The sequence below is a fragment of the Scyliorhinus canicula genome, chromosome 24 (assembly GCF_902713615.1).
Source record: "Scyliorhinus canicula chromosome 24, sScyCan1.1, whole genome shotgun sequence".
In the NCBI taxonomy this organism is placed as follows: Eukaryota; Metazoa; Chordata; class Chondrichthyes; order Carcharhiniformes; family Scyliorhinidae; genus Scyliorhinus; species Scyliorhinus canicula.
The window spans coordinates 15445067-15465729 of NC_052169.1; the positions used below are offsets into that span (position 1 = coordinate 15445067).

Below are 20663 nucleotides of genomic sequence, written 5' to 3' on the forward strand. Positions count from 1 at the left end.
ACCGAAAGTGTGACTCACCACATGGTGTGCACCCATGTTTCTCTCCATTGATGTCCTATAAAGTTAAGTTCTCTGTTATCACAGAATCTACAGTGCAGAAGGAGGCCATTAGGCCCATCGAGTCTGCACCGGCTCTTGGAAAGAGCACCCTACCCAAGGTCAACACCTCCACCCTATCCCATAACCCAGTAACCCCACCCAACACTTAAGGGCAATTTTGTACACTAAGGGCAATTTACCATGGACAATCCATCTAACCTGCACATCTTTGGACTATGGGAGGAAACCGGAGCACCCGGAGGAAACCCACGCACACACGGGGAGGATGTGCAGACTCCGCACAGACAGTGACCCAAGTAGGAATCGAACCTGGCTCAAGTTAGAAACAGAGCATGATGGGAAATGGAATGAGAGTTTGGTCAAGTTAAATCGGAGCCTGATGGGAAATGGAATGTCACGTCTGTATACCAGCTTTGTGAAATAAAATGTTCCTGTGAGAACGCGTTATCATGACCTTGACAGTCTGTGAGAATCTGTGGTGGGGACGAAACACAGCCGGGGGAAGATTCACTCCTTAGGACTTTTGATAAAGATTTACTATGCTATGAAACTAACTGTATTACTAATCATGGGAAGAAAATAATTACTTAAAGGAGGGGTGTAATTAGCTAATTGTATCACTAATGATTGAAAGGTGTGATGGGTTTTGTATGAATATATAGTCAACTGTAACAGAGAAATTTGCTTTTTCACTTGCTGTAACTCTGAGTCACAGCTGTGCTACAGCCCCGCGGTAAATAAAAGGTTATTTTAAGTTATCTGGTGTTCGACTGATGAATACATCTGGACTGAAAAATTTAGAATTATCAGAGCTGTGAAGCCATTGTGCTATCCACCATGCTTTCATGCAGCCAGTTACAAAACAAACTTTGCAGCACAGAGAATGGGGGCACCTGGTTGGAAAACTAATGACCCAACTCTGAGGTGGATGGAATTCAAACAAACTTGGGAGTTTATTACACCTAAACGGTTGAGGTTATATTGTCTTGCATGATTAACAAGTGAAATCCTAAGCAGCAGGTGCGTTTATTCAGCTAAAGAACTGGAAATATGTCTTCAATCATATCAGTAAGGGCAGTCCAGAGAGATATTTTTGTTTTGGGAGTTAGAGCAAAATTAATTTGAAACACTTTGTAAATCCTGAAGCGTTCTAAATCCATTTCTTCATACCAAAGAAGGAATTTTCAATGAGGGATCCTTAACTTCAAGGACTGTTTGAGGATATCACAAAACATGCAATGACAAAATGGAGATTGGTAGGGTTTAGGGAAATCTTGTGGTCTCAATTTATCCGGGTGTTTGCTGCGTGTGTTGTTAGTTGCAGCTGGGACATGGTATGTGCAGTTTGCAGCTCACTGAAAGGAGATAGCCAAAGTAATTGTGAATCTAGCAGTTTGGAAATTTCTTCCGGAAACCATCCGAGCATGAAATATAAGCAAATGACCTTGAGGAGTGCCGAACCAGAGGATTGGAGGGGAAGCTTGGAACCACAATATGTTAGGCGACCCCCCAAGCTATAGCTCTTGGGATTAAAGGAATCAAGGGATATTGGGGGAAGGGGGGGAAGGTGGGATGGGTATTTAATTTGACGATTAGCCATTATCGTAATGAATGGCGGAGCAGGCTCGAAGGGTTCAAAGGCCTTCTATTTTCTATGCATGTGTCAGAAAGAATAAGTTGAAGCAGCCACTACATCTGGAATGGAACGAAGATTGAAGCCAGTTGATGAGGAAGAGACTAGAAACAGGCCGAGCACACGGGTATAGAATTTCATGAACTTAGTAAGTAACGGTATGAAAATCTAAATCTGTATTGAGCTCTGGGAGAAAAAATGCTATTGCAAACCTTATTGCCAAAAAAGCATATTAATATGACTTAGGAATTCAAAGCAAGGCAATGGATAAACACTTTTGTGTAAATGTTTTGGTTGTTAGAAAACTGAAATTTTAGGTTAGTTTTGAACTGTGTTCCATGAGTTTTTATGTTCTGTCTTGGCATATTCTAGACACACGAGGGTCTATGATGTGCCGTCAAAGTGGCTCGCTCCGACAAAAGCTTAAGCACTGTGGCTGAGACCAATGATTGCAGGGTTTTCACTCGTGTATGAAATTGCACCCAAGCTCAGCCCTGTTGGCTCTGCTCAGCTGTTTAAAATTTCAGTGACTACTGATTAGCACTTTTCTAAAGCAGTCATTTTTAAACCCACGGTTGCGCTTGTGTCGTCAGGAGGGTAGCAGGGCCATGCATCGTGGCGTTCCTGATTGCAGGATGTAGTGCCCAATGACCGTGACGGTTTTTAGAATGTCAGCCGTCCCGTGCATGCGTTCCCCTTCGCAGTATGCCGCCTGGAGCATGGCAGACCTCTTTGACTCAGAAGTGGATGTAAAAAAATATTGATAGTCATCCTGCCTGGAGTGGCAGCAGAGAGGAGGTCCAGCACCCTGTATACTGATGTCATTGTGCGCTGGACTGAAGAGAGATTCCTCCCTTTTGATAGCAAGCAACAGGACTGATAAATTTAAAAGGGATTGTTTCATAATAAGAAAGAGAGGGTAGCGACACAAACGGGCCCGAATCTCTCAACTAAATCTGCTGAAGAGAGCTGATCGGGAGATTCAACAGCGAGATAAAGCAATGCTGGTGTGAGCTCCAGGGCCTCTGGTGAACAGCCTTTAAGAAGAAGCTGAAATCCGGAACAAGTATTACAAACAAGCATTGCCAATGCTTACCCGGGTTCGGATCCTGGCCCTGGGTCACTGTCCTTGTGGAGTTTGCACATTCTTCCCGTGTTTGCGCGGGTTTCATCGCCACGACCCAAAGATGTGCAGGGTAGATGGATTGGCTACGCTAAATTGCCTCTTAATTGGAACAAAAATAATTGGGTACTCTAAATTTATTTTAAAAAATAATTGTGCCAATGGAAAAGAGGATTCTAAGCCCATGTGTGTTATATGCAGGGAAATACTGGCAAATTAAAGTTTAAAACCCCCAACTTCAAAGGCATTTATAAACTAAGCATGGTGCGCTAGAGTGCAAACCTCTTGATCTTTTGCAATGGATGCAGTGAGAACTTAAATCGTCAGCTGAAGTCCTCAGTAGAAATATAACATTGAATGAGGAAGCAAGTGAGATTGTGAGGACCAAGTAGGTTTACCTGTCACATTAACGGAAAGCGGAAATGGTGGCCGCGATGATCGATCGACCTGGGTCACGAAGGATGGCTGGTTAGTTAAAAATGGGCCTTGGGCAAAAATGTTTGAAAAACATAGTTCTAGAGTTCTGGTGTTGGCCTGTAAACAGGACAGGGAATACATTCCTGGAATTTCTTTTTAAAATTTAGAGTGCCCAATTTTTTTTCTTCCAATTAAGGGGGAAATTTAGCGTGGCCAATCCACCTAACCTGCACACCTTTGGGTTGTGGGGGTGAAACCCACGCAGACATGGGGAGAATGTGCAAACTCCACACAGACAGTGACCCAAGGCTCGGATTCGAACCGGGGTCCTCAGCGCCGTAGTCCCACTGCGCCACATGTCGCCCATTATGTGCCTGGAATAACGGTATAGAGGATATTTAGCCTTCCTTCGCTTATCAATTATATATCGTATTGATACTGTTTGCAGGGACACCCTTTAGTAGCAGTCAAGTCTCCCATCCAGTACCCAATTCTTTCTTTTCCAATTAAGAGCCATTTTAGCGTGGCCAATTCACCTACCCTACACATCTTTTTGGTTGTGGGGGTGAGACCCACGCAGACACAAGGATAATGTGTAAACTCCACACGGACAGTGAACCAAGGCCAGGATCAAATCTGGGTCCTTGGCGCCGTGATCCCATCCAAGTATTAATCAGGCTTGAATCTGCTTAGTTTCTGAGAGTAGTGGTTTCACCATATGCTGTTGGGAAGTGCTGTGCACATCAGTTATCAGTAATAATCAATCTGTTGTAAGGTTAACCGACTACCTTGACAGCTGTAACCTGATTCTACTGAAAATGTAATAGGCAAAAGTAAGGAAAAGATTGCCAAACAGTTGGGAATACAAGATGATGAATGGGCTGTTTGGGCATAGCAGTTCTAATTTCCACTTCAGATTTCCATTTACACAATTGCAAGATGGGTACAGAAGAAGAAAACCATTTAGAACACTTTATCCATTGAAAGAAGCCATCCATTCCACATGTTGGTTAGTCTTTTGTGGAGGAAGAATTTTCTGACTTCACCAATTTCATTTTGTGCTGCCTCGTCCAACTGTCTAATTTGAGATTATGTTCTGGGTTCACCTCTTTCGTTCCAAGTCCTTTCTTGGTTTTCATCTTGGATTGCTCAAGTCATTTTACAACAGGGATCAGTGTTAAGAATTGGTGACAATTAAGATTAAAAAATGAAATTGGGATAAAAGAAAATCAAACTGAGTTGATAAGGGCAGTTGTCTGAAGAGATTTTGAGATGAGAATTAACAAATCGGTGAGAAAAGTAAGTTTACCTATGTGACTAGAAGAAAACAATGGGGTAGAGAAGCGGTAACTTTAAAGTAGAGAGGTAAGGAAATTGGCATGTATATGCTAAAAGCTGACTCCACTGGGTGGATAACATAAGGGTAAGGGAAAGAATTATGTATCTATGGCACGATGACTGGGGAAAGAGACAGTCACAGCTACCATCACAGCCACACTCAGCTGCAGAAACAGTCTCCTGAAAATAAGTTATTGTTAAATAGGCAGCCGGTTTAGATCCAAAACTAGAACCAAGCAGATTTTGCCTTTGCTGAAACTGAAGACGGTTTCCCCAAACATGGCCAAATAATCTGTGTGTGGTGATTATCTGCTGGATTTAGCTCAGTTATATAATATTGGATGTTGTTTGGGAACAAAGGGGCATTTGAGTTAAGAAACGTAGGTAGTTGGGAGCCAAAGCGTAACTTCATGTAATATTGTGCAAAGAGCCAGAAATATGTGTTCTAGTGTATTGCAGTCCATCTTGTGTGGTTTTTTAATATTCTTAATTGTTCATATAATAGCTGAACTATTCCTCCCTGGTTCACGTACATTTCCTCCCAGTATACCAAATTGAAAATATACACTACTAAGAACCAGTATTCAAAGTTACCCTTCTGAGTTTTGGGATAGTCCCGCATCAGCTTCATGTCAGTTTGCAGGCCTTCAGGCCTCGTCTGTACCTCGTTGTACAAAACGGAATATGGTAACTCGGGTGTGGTCTGAATAGAACATTTTAAATGGTGAGGAAGAGAGTGCACACGTTTAGTCGAATATGACATTGGAGCTCCTCTCTCCACAGATGCTGCCAGGCCAGACCTGCTGAGTATTTCCAACATTTCAGATTGCCAGCATTTTCCTCTTGCTTGGGGAATCACTAGCTAGCTGTTTAAAAGGCGACCTCAAACGCATTGTGTATATATTCCCGTCAGTTTTACTGTTGTGTAATATTAAATTAAACCCCACTTAGGGCTCTGTTTGCAACTCAAAAAGCGAGCCGAGCCATGTTATTCTTTTGCTTTGTGGAAATTGGAAAATAAATTAGTTGTTGGTAACACATCAATACATTTCCTGATTTTTGGGGTTGAGAATTTTGAATTAAATGTTCTTTGCCTAGTGCTGTACTTGGTCTTTGGGATGATATGGATCGCATAAAAGCCCTAAATTCTGACACTTAGTCCCTCTGATATTGGATTTGGGTAGGAAATTTATTGTTCCAATTATAGCCGTTTATTTAAAAAGCAAAATAAGCCAAAACAGCGATCAGAACAAATAACAGCTTATTACAGGAGAGCAATATTAGTTGAATCCATAACAAACCGAAGTGTGACTTGCCACAATTGCATGATATTAGGTGCTTGAGTTAATTCTATAAAATTCATGCCTATTTTTAACTGAAAGTTACCGTAATGCATTCAGATGCTGACTGGATCATCTCCAGAGCCTTTAATCAGTGTTCTAGTATGTTTTCCCAGTTACCGCTAACTTTGTTGATGCTTTTGTCCTTTGCAGACAGGGTGGCCACTTTCAGGTGATCTTTGATGGCAGTCTTGACATTCTCAATAATTTAGCCCACACAGGGTGTCCACATGCAGGTTGTCATCAGTTTCCCAAGGCAATGCACAGCCTGAACACCGCAAAAGGCTCTAATTCAGTCTGTTGCCTCATGGCCCTGCATCTTCCACACACAGATTTGGGATATGCAGCCATGCGGGCAGTTGTCATGAGTGCTCCAACAGAATGGCTCCCATTGACGTCCCGCCATTCATTGCAACACCATCCGCTAAGCGAGATCGATAAAATCCTATTTGCGATAACTTGAAAGCCCCACCACGGAAGTGCTTAAAATGCTCAGTCCAATCTGCGAAACAGTAGCTAATGTCCCCATAGTAGACAGATGAATCCAACAGCAAAGATCCCTGCTTTCAAACTCACTCCAAGGCTGCACAATGCTCAACTGAATCTGATGCTTGCGCAAGTATAAGATGAGCGACGACCCAAAATGAGGTTGTGTTCTTGAAATCCAGGCTGTGGAACGTGACAAATCAGTATACCCACCAAGGTCTGTTGCGGCAGGCATGGCATTTCTCCGTCATCTCTGGAGTCCATTGAATGGATAACCAACTAGGCATCCAATTGTAAACCTGTCCTGTCATATGGAATTTGTGGTAACAGTGTAATTGCTAAGACTTTGTAATACCATTCCAGTGCAGAAAAAAAGTAAGCATTGCCTGGGGGAAAAGTTATGTTTTACCAGATAGCAGTGCTCCCACATGCTTTGGAGATTTCGACCACCTGCAGCACGTACCTCCAAGCACAGGAAAAGTACAATCTGTAGTGATTTTGCATGATCCTCCAGATTTGGTGACAAGAAAAGGCTTTCCAACAGCAACTTCCTCTCCCTGGCCAACATACTCCGCATCGAAGCACTAATAACTCAACCAGCTCCTTTGGGCAGGACATGTTGTTCATATACCTCAAGCAAGACTCCTGAGAGCATCCATTAGGCTTTGTGAAAGGGAAACCTTGTTTAATGAATCTGTTTTTAATCTAACTTTGAGACTTTTTCTGAGGTAACATTCGAGATGCCGGATACTTGGCTTTCCAATAGGTACAAAGGGATATGGATCGGTTAAATGAATGGACGAAACATTTGCAGATGGTGTATAATGTGGGAAAATGTGAACTTATTCACTTTGGCAGGCAGAATGGAAAAGCCGCATATTATTTAAATGGAAAAAGAATGCAGAACTCGGTGATACAGAGGAATCTAGGGATCCCTAGTATATGAATCATAAAGTTAGTATGCAAATATAGTAAGTGATTAGGAAAATTAGGAATGTTGCATTTTATTACAACAAGGTTAAAATATAAAATTAGAGACCACATCTGGAATACTGTGCAGATTTGGCCTCCTTATTGTAAAAATATATAGCTTTAGAAGGAATTCAGAGAATATTCATGGACTCATTCCGGGGACGAAGGAGTTGCCTTAAGTAGAGTAGTTGAACAGGTTAGACCTAAACCCATTGGAGTTTAGAAGAATGAGGAATGATCTTGTTGAACTGTATACAATCCTAATGGGTCTCATTAGGGTGAATATCTGGAGGATTTTTCCTCTTGGTGGGGAAGACTAAATCCAGCAGAGGGCGGTGTTTAAAATTCAGTTCTCCTTTTTAAGGCTGAAACGACAAAAACATTTTTCTCCGAACGGGTCATTGGTGTACGGAATTCTGTTCCCCAGAAAATGGAAGCTGTGGGCGACACGGTGGCGCAGAGGTTAGAACTGCTGCCTCACGGTGCCAAGGCCCTGGGTCACTGTCCGTGCAAAGTTTTCATATGCTTCCCATGTCTGCATGGGTCTCACCCTCACAAACCCAAAGATGTGGAGGTTCGGCCATGCTAAATTATCCGTTAATTGGAAAAATTATATTTTGTGAATAAAGATTCCATTAATACAGATAAATGATCAGTTTGAAAGGTTTGTCCAGATATCTGCGATACACAGCACTGGCATGAAATATATGTCTGATACCTAATTATGCTAAGAATTGACCTATGGCATGGGACATTTAAAAAAAACTCTTTGAACATAAGGTGGGTGGTACACACTAATACGATGAGGGCAAAATATGCAGGTTCTGTCTATTTTAAATAATCCTGATAACATGGCTTTTGGCAAAAGGAATGTTTGAAAATTGTATTAACGGACATTGACTTCTCTTTGTGATATAAATCATGTCCCATTTGTCTGTGACCTGGAGACTGGTTTAAGTTTGAGAAAGGAATTTGTTCGAAACTGGTACGTGGTAGAACCAGATATCCCATATCTTGTGCACCATTATACATTCATTCAAAAAAAAAAATCAGTCACAAAAATGGAACGCATGCTATAGGAATGTACCCTCTGGTTGACAAACGATTATCATTCTTTTTTAAAATTTTTTTATTTATTTTTAATAAATTTAGAATACCCAATTCATTTTTCCAATTAAGGGGCAATTTAGTGCGGCCAATCCACCTACTCTGCACATCTTTGGGTTGTGGGGGCGAAACCCACGCAAACACGGGGAGAATGTGCAAACTCCACACAGACAGTGACCCAGAGCCGGGATTCGAACCTGGGACCTCGGCGCCATGAGGCAACAGGGCTAACCCACTGTGCCACCGTGCTGCCCCACGATTATCATTCTTTATAAAAGTTTCAAAGATTTAAAAAAAAACAATTATAAAATTAACGAATAAACATATGTTATAGTAGTTAATCTTGACAATTAAATAATGTTGAATTTTATTGATAATAGTAACTTCTTTAGCCTTAAGAATAATGAAAAGGGGACATAGCATTAAGAATAATGAGAAGGGGATGAACCTACACAAGTAACACCCACATTTGCAAAAGATGAACTGATCAGATTCCACTTTGAGGCAAGATATCTTATTGAGGAGGTGGTGTGGTACTCGGGCCATTCAGGTATTTCAGATTTTGATAGATATGCTGAAATATTTTGTACTGAAGAGTTTGAACTTTTGGCTTCCGTGTTAGAAATAAGATTGTTTTCCATCTTTTTAAATCTTTATATGTTGCAAAACGCCATCTTTGTGTATTCTAAGGGAATTTCCTGTTGATTCCCTTATTTCCTATTTCTTTTATTTGTTTGTTTGGGCGATGGATCGTTAATTGAGACATGACTTTAAGTCAAGGAGAGGAAGTAAGGAACTCGGTGTCAAAATAATACACTTATAAAATTTTGGATTTTAGGGCAGAAGAACCCAGACTTTGTCACCCAAGACGTTGGAGGAGTTTGTTTCAATTGGCTGCTGGCAATAGATTGGCCAGGGACAGTATTCTGCCTGGCAACCAACAGCGAGTTGGTTCCTGTCAGGTGGAGTTTTCGGAGAGACCCTGGGAGAAGCCAATAGACACTCAAGGTGGAAGTGCCTCGCTCTCTGCTCTGTTGCTGTTGTCTGAAGGCAGAAACTTCTAGACCCTGAAAGAATTGTTCACTCTCACTCGTGTTCTCGGTCTCTTAGAATAACAGCTCCTGCAGTTCATGGAGCACTGGTCATCTCTGGCCCATTGTCTTTGGAGGATACATCTGTTAGAGTCACTCTTAGTCCAGCATTCGTAGCAACTTAAAAGCAGGCATTAATTCATATAGCCAGGTATGTTACCAAAGCAGAAAGTTTACACCAACACTTGTTACCTGGAAGAAGGTAAAATTCTTTGCTGATTCCTTTCCTTAACGTAACTTTCACCTGAAGAAGGAGCAGTGCTCCGAAAGCTAGTGTTTGAAACAAACCTGTTGGACTTTAACCTTGTGTTGTAAGACTTCTAACCATGCTCACCCTAGTCCACCGCCGGCATCTCCACATCATCCTTTCCTTAAGGGAGACCTAGACCAGTTTGTAGACCTGTATCAGTTCTTAGACTTAAAGAGGTGTCCGAGAGATCTGGCTAGTTTAAAACTTGAGAGAGAGAGTAATTATTAGGAAATGCTCCTTGTTGGGATTTGTCCCATAAGGAGTTACGATTAATAAACACTTCATGAAAACACATTTAATACTGTCAAAGGGAAAAGAGTTACTAGATGTGATTAATTTGCCTAGTTGTTTCACATTTTTATTTTTACTGAAGTTGAAGACTTCTAATTCAAAATACTAATTTGAAGCTTACAGTTGGAAATTATTAACATCAACATTTTGATTTGTCATTTATAACAGTTGACCTAATGTATGTGGGGGGGAAAATTGAAACCAATATCACACTTGTAGTTGTTGATTGTTAAATTAATGTAGCGGGCTCCCTCTTTTTAACTCCACTCGCTGGCTTATTTTGGGTTTGATTCTCCATTACCTAAACCCCACCAATGCCCAAGTGATTCTCTCTCTCGCCGGTGGAACAGCAGCCACCTTGCGCCTACTTCACTAGAGTAGCGCCCCCCCAAGAGAGAGAAAAGGAAACTGCTGCCTATCCACTACTTGGCAGCCTTTCCTGAGTGGACGGGTTTGAATTGCCCAGAGCACCCTCGGTTCTCGACTCCGGAATTATGGTGAGGGGATATTTAAATTGTGACCTGACCAGAGATAACTGATGAGAAAATGAAAGAGCAAGATGGACTCCAATCAAGTTCAAATCATATATCTTTTATTAAACACCAAGATTAAACCTTATCAACACCAGAAAACAACATATAGGTATCTTATACTCTATAACTATGACTATGGGAATAAAACTAAACGGACACCACGTAAATTCTAACTTTAAACAGTATTAGCGATGTACTGCACTATGAAAAGTTCATGCACCCACCCTTCCCACAAAGCCTCAACTGCTATGTTACCCTCGGGAACTTCACGAATTACTAGGAAATACTCACAATCTTGGATTATAAATTACTCAGTTGAGTCGACCATGACCTTCTGGGCTGGCTGCGTGTTGTAAAAACTGCTGTCTGTAACTCGGTTCAGGAGAGTCCGAAGAGAAAGAGAGTTGCCATGCGGGTCCGAAGAGGAAAAAAAAGCAAATGGCTGCCAAGCCACACTTGTTAAAGTTCAGATTTCAAAAGGTCCCGCGAGCTCCGCCCCCACCGGCAATTGCAAGAACAATGGTCCTGGATTGCTATCAGCCTCAGTGATAGCACAGTCTATTGAAATCACAAACGGCTGAGACTGCCCTGTCCAGTATGAATGGGCCCCATCGATGTTCCTAATCACTTTACCGGGGCTTACAGATTGTTTTCCCATCATGGAGATGGGTTTCTCCTTACTGCTGGATAGCCCCATATTCGTGTCTATTGTATTTTATCCAGGTCCATTGTGGTTGGTATAGATCTTTCAATCTTGATGCGGGTCTGGTCTGGTGATGTCATCTGCTCCCTTTGTGTGTCAGTTAATCTAATCAGCAGTCTGTCTGGGCTCTGACTGTTTGTGAATTCGACTGGGGGCTGAGCCTGCTGGGAGAAACAGCCAGTTTCTGCAGCCAAACGTGGCCACTTCTACCATTTAAAATGGCCAATGTGCATTTTACAGTCCTTATAGGTGTTGGTATTGCCCAAAAAACTTACATTACTGTGACACCTATTCCTTGGAAAAGCTACATTGGGACAGCTTAAAAGACTGCAAAGAACTTGTGGAAATATTTTAATTGATGGAAATTAATAGTGTTTTTTCCTATTACCATCCCTCCAACTGATTCTTGTGGCCTGGCACCTCTGTTTGCATGGATAATGTGGAGGGAACGAATTATGTTAATAAATCTGGTACATTTGCTTTTGCTGTGGTACTCGCATCATTGGTTTGGAACTAAATCAACACTTTGGAACAGTAAGTAGTTAGTGTGCCAGACTGGGGTAGCTTGGCATTCACCCGTGGGTTTCAATCCAAATTAAACTCATTGCATTAAACTCAGCTGATACATTATGTTTTTTTTAATTAAAGCAGATTGTTTTGAGTATTGGTATCAACAAATATTACATTCGACATTTTTTTATTTTTTTAAAAATAAATTTAGATTACCCAATTATTTTTTCCAATTAAGGGGCAATTTAGCGTGGCCAATCCACCTACTCTGCACATTTTTTTGGGTTGTGGGGGCGAAACCCACGCAGACACGGGGAGAATGTGCAAACTCCACACGGACAGTGACCCAGAGCCGGGATCGAACCTGGGACCTCAGCACCGTGAGGCGGTTGTGCTAACCACTAGGCCACCGTGCTGCCCTTACATTCGACATTTAACATGTTGTTTTCTTTCCAAAGAAGTTAAAAATTGAATTATTAAGTTCCGTATTTTACAGAACCTTGGGAGGTAAATATTAAAGAGATGGGGCATTAATGGCTGTGTGTGGCATTCGATTTTTCAAAGGTTTCCTTTTTAAAATTGTGTTCAGGCCCTAGTTGGTGAATATTGAAAGTGAAGTGTATTTTCACTTTTAAACTTGGTAGAGGAAGCTATGACTTCAGCTCAAAATACATGAAACCATAAATAATATTGTTCCGGTTCGTTCATTACTGCTATAGTCGAGGCAACCTTTGTGATTTAATCTAGGTAAACATGTGCTTATCTTAATTTTTAAACCCGTTTGTTGATACATGATTGAATCACTGGTTAGATTGATGGTGAATAGGGGATAATAAATATTTACAATCTCTGCTGATAGCTGCACTTCAAAGAGTATACTTGGTAGCTAGTTATTGGCTGATCCTACAGTGATTGTCACGAGTCTGTTTCCTTTGCCAAATAGGAAGCATGCAGCACCTAAAGGCTTCCATTCGTTACTGCTTCTACTACAGGACAGTCATAGATTGAATTCCCTCAAGTTTCTGATGAGCTGTTGTTTTTGCATGTCTTTTATCGGTGGAATTAATCATGGATTACATTAGTAAAGACCTATAATGGTATGTATTTTCATTCTTTTGTGTTCTTTTGACAACCGTTTTTGCAATAGGAGGTTTTAATCTAAAGTTTCTGATGTGATATGTTTTGCATTAACTCATTGGTAAGAAAAACAAGCATGCAAAGATACCTGCGAAATAAATGTAATTTCAAAATTCAGATCAAAGTAGTTTGTGCGTTCAACATGGTCTTAAGCTGCACACCGTATACTGGAACACCCTATACTGAAGCATTTTTCTAAATGAGGAATATAGACATTCATTTAGAAACTTGGTTGAGAATGCATCGAGTGGAAGATGCCTGCCCTTTAATATTGCAATATATTAAATGTATATTTGTGTTGTGATTAACAGCATATTTGAGTCGGCGCTAAAAGTTGCTAACTGTAATGGGTCATCGTGAATTTGACATTCAGTGGAAGATAATTGAATTCCTTAAATTACAGAGCAATATCTGTAAAATTCAATTTTTTTTTCTCTTGATGGTAGCAATCCAACAGCTAAGTGTGTTCGGTGAATGTTTTTCCGATCAATCTATTTACTGAGAAAGGACAATGTAACCAGGCTGAGTAGGAATTTTTATGTTTGTCTGCCACTTAGTGGCGGTTTGGAAAAGCTGCACTGCTTAAAATGTACAACCAGCATGGAATAAAACAACATGTTGGTTGATGTGAAATTGTTAACATTCTGGTATTTTGTTTTTGCACCGTCATTTCCATTGCATTTAGAAATATACACATTATAGAAATATAGACATTTTCATTTAGAAACGTACATTCACATGAAGTAGCCGATAATTTACTTGAGGCATTCAATTGAGATGATATCAAAACACAGATCACTTGAGTAAGCCTCTTAACTTGTAGCGTACAGGAGTTATGTCGTCAAAACAGGTGTATTGGGTGATGGATTTTCATGACCATGTCAAAACCTTTTTAATTTTTGTATCATTTTTAAGACTTGCAGAGTCGCAGCTAAAAGTTGCTAACAGTAATCTTCAATTTGACCAAAATTCAGTGAAAGATAATTGAATTCCTTAAATTACCAAATTTGAACCCAATTTGACGTTTTGTGTAACAATACTATTTTATATTGATCCACGATCGTGACTGAGCATATTGTGAAGTGCTTACACTATATTAAACAATTACAATGAATGTATCTAAAATCTAATTGGAGTGAGCCAATATTGAATTCCAAGCCAATTTTGGAGAAAAAGTGCATATTGTGGAAATGCACCAGAACAGTTAATTCGCTTTTCAGGCTCAATGTCTTTGTTTTATTTTAATCGGAATGTCATTTCCACCCTATTTGCAAACAATATATCTCAAAAACTAATGACTGGATTTTGATTAAACTTGGTGAATAAGGTATGGTCCAAGAAAAAACTGATCACCTTTGGTAAAGTTGTGAATCCTGGAATTTAAGGGTCCGTTAACATTGGGAGAGTGCACAGATTGACCTTTTTTTCCTGAATGTTGTGGATGGGTTGTTTTGCTGCGTGGCATGCATCGCAGCTGTCCAAATATGAGCAGAGTTTTCAGAGCAAGTTGTTGGATGTGCCGCCCGAGTGAGATGGAAGCTCTTAATAAAAAATATTTTCAGCATTGTAGTTATAGAGCATCAACCAGGCAGGAAAAACCTTGAGTTGCATAATTGTAATAACGTTGAATTAATATAGCATGGTGGAGATGTGGAGTCTACTGAATGTTCTTTTCACGTATTATTAATTTGAGATTGCTATTAAGTCTAGTTTTGAGATGCACACTTCGCAAAGCACTTTACCACAGCGGTGTTCTCTTTTCTACAACCATGTGCAATCTACAATGGTGACATTGGGGTTCAAAGCTTTGATTTTTTTTTTTTAAATGGCATTCTTTAAAATAAAAATATCCTGTTGGCGTGAATGTAATTTTATGTTCCGATGTCCTGATTCTAGCATTGGAAGGCATGTAATAGTTCTAAGACCTGTGTTTGAATATTTCATCACAGTTCGAAATTTTGAACGGATTTCTCTTAATTTCCTTCCAAGTTCTGTTTATGCTTCAGAACTCAATGTAAATCTCTGTCGGCAAGTTTGATGAGAAATGCAATAGATTAGTAGCTAAATCAGCAACATTGTTTGCTATGTATCCTACACTGCCTTTGACTGGCTAGTCAGTGAGTAATAGTGAGAGATTCATTGCGCAAATGAACTAAGTAATTGATGTAAGTGAGGCAATTTTATTCACCTTTGAGGATTAGCATGCCACAAATTGGGAGTAGATAATTGTGATTTTCATATATCATTATATTTTGCGATGTCAGGTTTTAACTGAGCCTTGTTAAGAGCTGGTACTCTTTCCCCCAGTAAGATTCAGTCCATTGTAATTCTGATAATGCAAATAAAACAGGCAAACTAAGAATTACCACAGGTACAAAGAAAATAGATGTTTGTCTTATTAGCTGGAAAATTGATGTTTGTCTTATTAGCTGGAGATTGACTATAGCTAAAGAGGTAAACCAAGTCTTCTGATTCATAATTTTAAAAATTGCGTTGTGAATGAAGCCTCTTGTGTGTTCCTGTTACCAATTTGAGATAAATGTAAGTTCCAGTAGGATACATTCCAGTTAGTTCAATAAAACGATGTACAATTGAGTTACCTGTTGCAGTGCATTATCTTCCTGTTGATTCCAAATGATATGAAGTTTATGACATATATAGAACATCACCATTAAAACTTCACAAAGATATGACTTAATTTTAACATTGTTCTATTTCTTCTGGTTTAGGCTCTTTCCCTTTATCTGGAGAAGCAAAAAGTTTGGAAGCATCATGATGGCCAATAAAAGAAACCTTGAACGTATGGATTCGCTTATTTGTAGTAAGATGCCTCGGCTGGAGAATGAACACAGTGGATTATCAGCAGGGTTCTGTAAACCCAGTCCCCTACCTAGTTATGCTGCTGAAAATCCTCTTAAGTACACTGGCTCTTATTTAGCATATCATCTTCGGAATAGTGACGGAACTAATCTACTAGGAGCCTGGGACCAGCCACGACCTTATATGCAACATATGGGTAGTCCAACTATCCAGTCGCAACCAGGTGATGTTTCCCGTCTCAGCAGCCACGTGTATCAGGCAGAACCTGAGACTGGACCCCGGCCATTTCAGCCATCTGTCTGTGAGAATGATAAACTTGACTTGGTAAAAGATTTGATGAATGTTCGGTCAAAATGGGTCACTTTTGTGGAACGGCAGAAGACCTTGAGAAAAAGCCAAAATCTTCCAGCTGTGCTCTGTTCTTCTGCGGTTGAGAAACACAGTTTAATTTCACCCACTTTATCTACAGTTAATAACTGTGCAAATGTTGCATTTCCACAACCAGTATATAGAAATAGTGTCTGTTGTTCAGGAGCTGGTAGCTCTTTGGAAAATTCAGCAGAACATTTTCGTAGAAGAGGGCAAGAAACTGAATGGAGGATGCCACCTCCTGTTACTTCAAGTTGTTTACTTGTGAATAACAATCAACTGATGCATAGTCCACAATATGTTAACCCTCTTCTGAAAAATAACTCCTTGCATCATGGATCTGGCAACATACAAGTTAGCTCAATGGGCAGAATCACCAAAGAAACTGGAAAACAACCCGGAGTGACTTCACCTCTGTGTCGAGGATATGGAACTTACAATAGTAACATCCTACAAGATCCCAGATATTCTGCTCACTCGTATGAAAACTCAAATGGAAATATACCAAGTCACAGCAATGCTACCATATGTAACATCCAAGACTTTCAGAAAAGTCCCGTGCGTCCATTTGCCAGAACTGAAGGGCAACAAATGCAACCACCTTTGTATTGTGATAAGCTATCTCCACCAAAGTATCCAATGCCAATTCAGCCAACTGTTTTGCACTCTAGGAACTCTATTTCAAACCAACAAACTGCAGGTACTTACTCTATTTCAAACCAACAAACTACAGGTAATTACTCATTGTTACATCCGCATAGCTACAAAGCACAGGTGGGCCATTATCCAGCCCCAGGTACAGGTGGGCAGATGCCTGCACCCAGTTCCACTTTTGCAGGCCAACTTAGTTCAGGGAATCCCTACGCACAGCCTTCAGAATCTCTTGGCTATCCTGCTCATCCTCCTCCACAGCAGAAAAGTGTCTCCCTGACCCATCCTTTGGTTCACCCTGCATCACAGCCTATTGCGCAGCCAACAGAGTTTAAGCCCCGAAGTCTCACCGGAAACAAAGTGTCTCCATCTCAGCAAGATCCAACATATGCAAGGCGTCCTTCACCGGACATGTTACACTTCAGGTCACACATCATTGATGCACAAACAAATGAACGGTGCTACAATTCATTAAACTTGCTTTATAATAAGGAATATGCTGGTCAGCAACAGTTGATAAGTAAACATAGTGCCTTTCACCCAGTACTATCTGGAAAACATCTAAAGGGGCCATTTGAGAGACCAACTGGCTCCCATGCAGATCAAAGACCAAAGGACATTTATATGAAGGGGCACAGCCCAAGCATTCATATTTCATCCAGTGATGATCATGGTAGGTCTATATTCAGTAAAGAAACTGAAAACCTAAATAACAAACCAGTAGAGGTTGGACTTGAAAGCCCACCAAAATGTTACACTGAAAGTCCAAAAAGTTATACTGAGAGTCCAACCAGAAGAACGTCTGTGATTAATTTCTCTCCTGCTCCCTCTCCTGCTTCTAATGAAAGCAAGAGAGTAACTCCTCCTCCTTCCCCTCCTATGCCAGTGATAAATAACGTGTTCAGTTTGGCACCTTACAAAGCTTACCTGGAAGCCACAGGTCTGTTCTTTTCAAAGTGTCTGAAATGCCAGTCGGACTGTGATAAATCATGTTCCTGTTCTGTGGAAAATCAATCCCAAAATTGCAGAGATGTTGTCATAGATCTGGATTCCAATAAGCATAGTCCTTTGAGAGTTCCAAAGGCCATCAATGAGTTACAACCCAAGAATACGTCTATGTGCATAGAATCTACTACTGCAAAAGGTGCAACAGCAGGTGATGAGCTAAATAAAACGGTGAGTGAGGCAAACTCTTTAGACCTTCGACACCAAGAGATCAATCTTACTCCTACCCTCGGAAATGACACACAGCAGCAAAGTGGTATTTGTGATCCATGTTGTGCAGTTGACCATGGAAATGAAAAGCGTGTGATGAACAGAATGGATTCTGATACGGCCTTGGATCTAAGTGTTAAGACAAAAAATCTACTCTTGGATGTCACTCGGGAAACACCAGTTTCTGCTGGGACTGGAGAAGAATTGAAAAGCGCTAAAGAAATACCAAATGAAAAGAATACTGCAGAACCTGATAATGTAGTGAAACAACAAGAAAGCAAAGAATCAGCTGCTGAGCTTGGAAATAAAGCGAATGTTACAAACCCTGAAATCATGAGTGCCCGGCATAAGATAGAAATTAATAAATATAAAATACTGAGACCTGCCCCTCCAAAGGTTGGTGAAAGTAATACAATTCTGTCACCTGAAGGCATCACTGAAGCTAAAAAATTTAGTTTAATTGGATCAGTTGACCCTTCAATATTAATTCTGAGGCCCCTGAAACCTCTGAAACGAATATTACCTGACATGGCTAAATCAATTATGAGTTCTGTTCCAGAAGCTAGAAAGTCACCGTGTGAAACTAAAGTCGATTTGCCCTGCATTGGTGGATTAATGCAGCATGAGAGTGACACTTACAATTATTTTGTGCATCTTCATCAGTCCCTGTGTGACATGATTACACAGTCCGTAGCTGAGAGTTCTGAAGAAGTTTTGCGTGCATGCTTGCAGGACATTGAAGGACAGGAAAATCAAAAATTGAGGTCTTCCTCAAAGCCAAAGAACGGTGTGAGAACCTTTGAGGCACTGAAGATGTCAAAATCAAAAGGAATTTGGCGCAACCACGGCAGTGTTCCACTGACCCTTCAAAAGCTGCTTTCTCACCTGGAGAATTACATTTATTCTAGAACATGCCCATTTCCACACGTAATACGGGCTGGCACAATTTTTATCCCAATATATTTAGTCAAGGAGAAACTTTTTTCTAGCCTTAAGGGAGCAACGATTGACCAAGTTTTTCAGGAGCACAAAATAGAGTTGCGACCAACTACTCTTTCAGAGGAGAAGAAACTGCAGAATGAGCTGCAGCTTCAAAGGTGTTCCTCCAGATTAATCAAGCTGCTTTCTTTAAAGCAGCTACCTGAAATCTATCAAGATTTGCTGGATGTTCTTTGGCATTCCTGTGTGAAAATTCATCTCGGTGAGTACTGCACTTTGTCGGGTGAGAGCAGTTCTTCAGGGAAGCTTTATCTCAATAATATTTATATGCTTTGTTAAGTTGGAAATTTTTTAAACACCAGAAGCTGAAATAAAGGTCAAATGTTTATCACAGGGATTCTTTTACTGTAATTTCATCAATAACCTTGCGTCTCAACATAATTCCTCTGCATCTTAATATATCTTCCCAGGCTACACTAACTCTTTAAATTTGCTTGCCAGTTTTCTCTCACTTACTCCAGTAATACATCTTCATTGTGCCAATTAACTTGTTATATCTGCATGTTAATATATTATTTTAAAAAATGCATGTTTCCTGTTATTTCTAATAAAATGTTAATGTTGGCTCTTGTAAGAATATTAAACCCCCAAAACACTAATTATCAAACTAATCTTGTTACTTTTCTTTTGGTGCAGAAATACTGTAACAGTCGTCAAACAGTTATTTGTATGGACACTGGAACTGACCAGCCTTCTGAAAAACATCCTATGTAGAAGTTTTCCCCACACACAAAACCCACATATTGCACTTTTTTACTTTGTAACTATGGCCAGGTTATTTTTGAAGAGACAGTATTCAAGTTATCCCTGTTTTTTTATATTTGATTCTGCTTTTCATAATTCTCTTTGATTTGAAAACACTGAGAATTTGTTTTGGTGTTTTAAGAAAAAAGGTAACAAAAAGAGGGAAAAATGGATAGTGGCGTAACTTGCATATATATTTTGTGTCATTGACAAATTTGAGTTTATTTTACTAAGAAAAAACTGCCTTTTAGACATTAGGTGAGGGCTCAAAGTGAAATGATGGTATGATTGAATGGCCTATTTGGCTTTTTCCAAGACTTTCTCACTTGAGTGTTAGTGAACACCGTCCTCCAGCAAATTCAATTACAATTTTGTTCACTGACTGGACAGCCAAGTGGGTAGAACATCCTGGAAGGTGCTAGTGATCCCATGAAGGATTCTCTGTAATTGATTTTTCTCAGGACCCCCTTTTCCTCTTGGGAGAGGCCAAGATGGCTTTCTGCTCAATAGCAGGAGCCAAGCATGTTAGAACCCAGGCAGATGGTGGCACCACAGCAACCAACTTTATTTTTCTGCAGTAAGCACAAGACTTACAAAGTGTTACCTAAAAACCTGATGGAGTATTCCCTGGAAAGTAGAAAATTAAGGATAGGAATAGTTGGCTCAAAGAAAAATTAACATTTTTGAAGTTTAGTATTCGTATGATTTACCACGACTAAAATAATTGTTACATAATTTTAAAATATTATACTTGTAAGTTATTTTCTAAGTTCTGAAAAAGACTGCTGTTAGCCACATATGGCAAAACATACAAAAAATATGGGGAAAGACCATCTTGCCAAGTCTGCTCTGCCATTCAGTATGACCATGACTT

At 40.1% G+C, this 20663-nt stretch overlaps 1 protein-coding gene across 1 annotated transcript in view; it reads left to right on the forward strand.

The window, feature by feature from the left end:
- Nucleotides 1–20663, forward strand: part of c24h15orf39 (chromosome 24 C15orf39 homolog) — a 42281-nt gene that overhangs the window by 11641 nt on the left and 9977 nt on the right. The window contains exon 2 of the mRNA XM_038784416.1: nucleotides 15721–19247. Within this exon, the coding sequence (XP_038640344.1) occupies nucleotides 15764–19247 (3484 nt within the window). The 5' untranslated portion in view covers nucleotides 15721–15763. The remainder of the gene's footprint in view (nucleotides 1–15720; nucleotides 19248–20663) is intronic.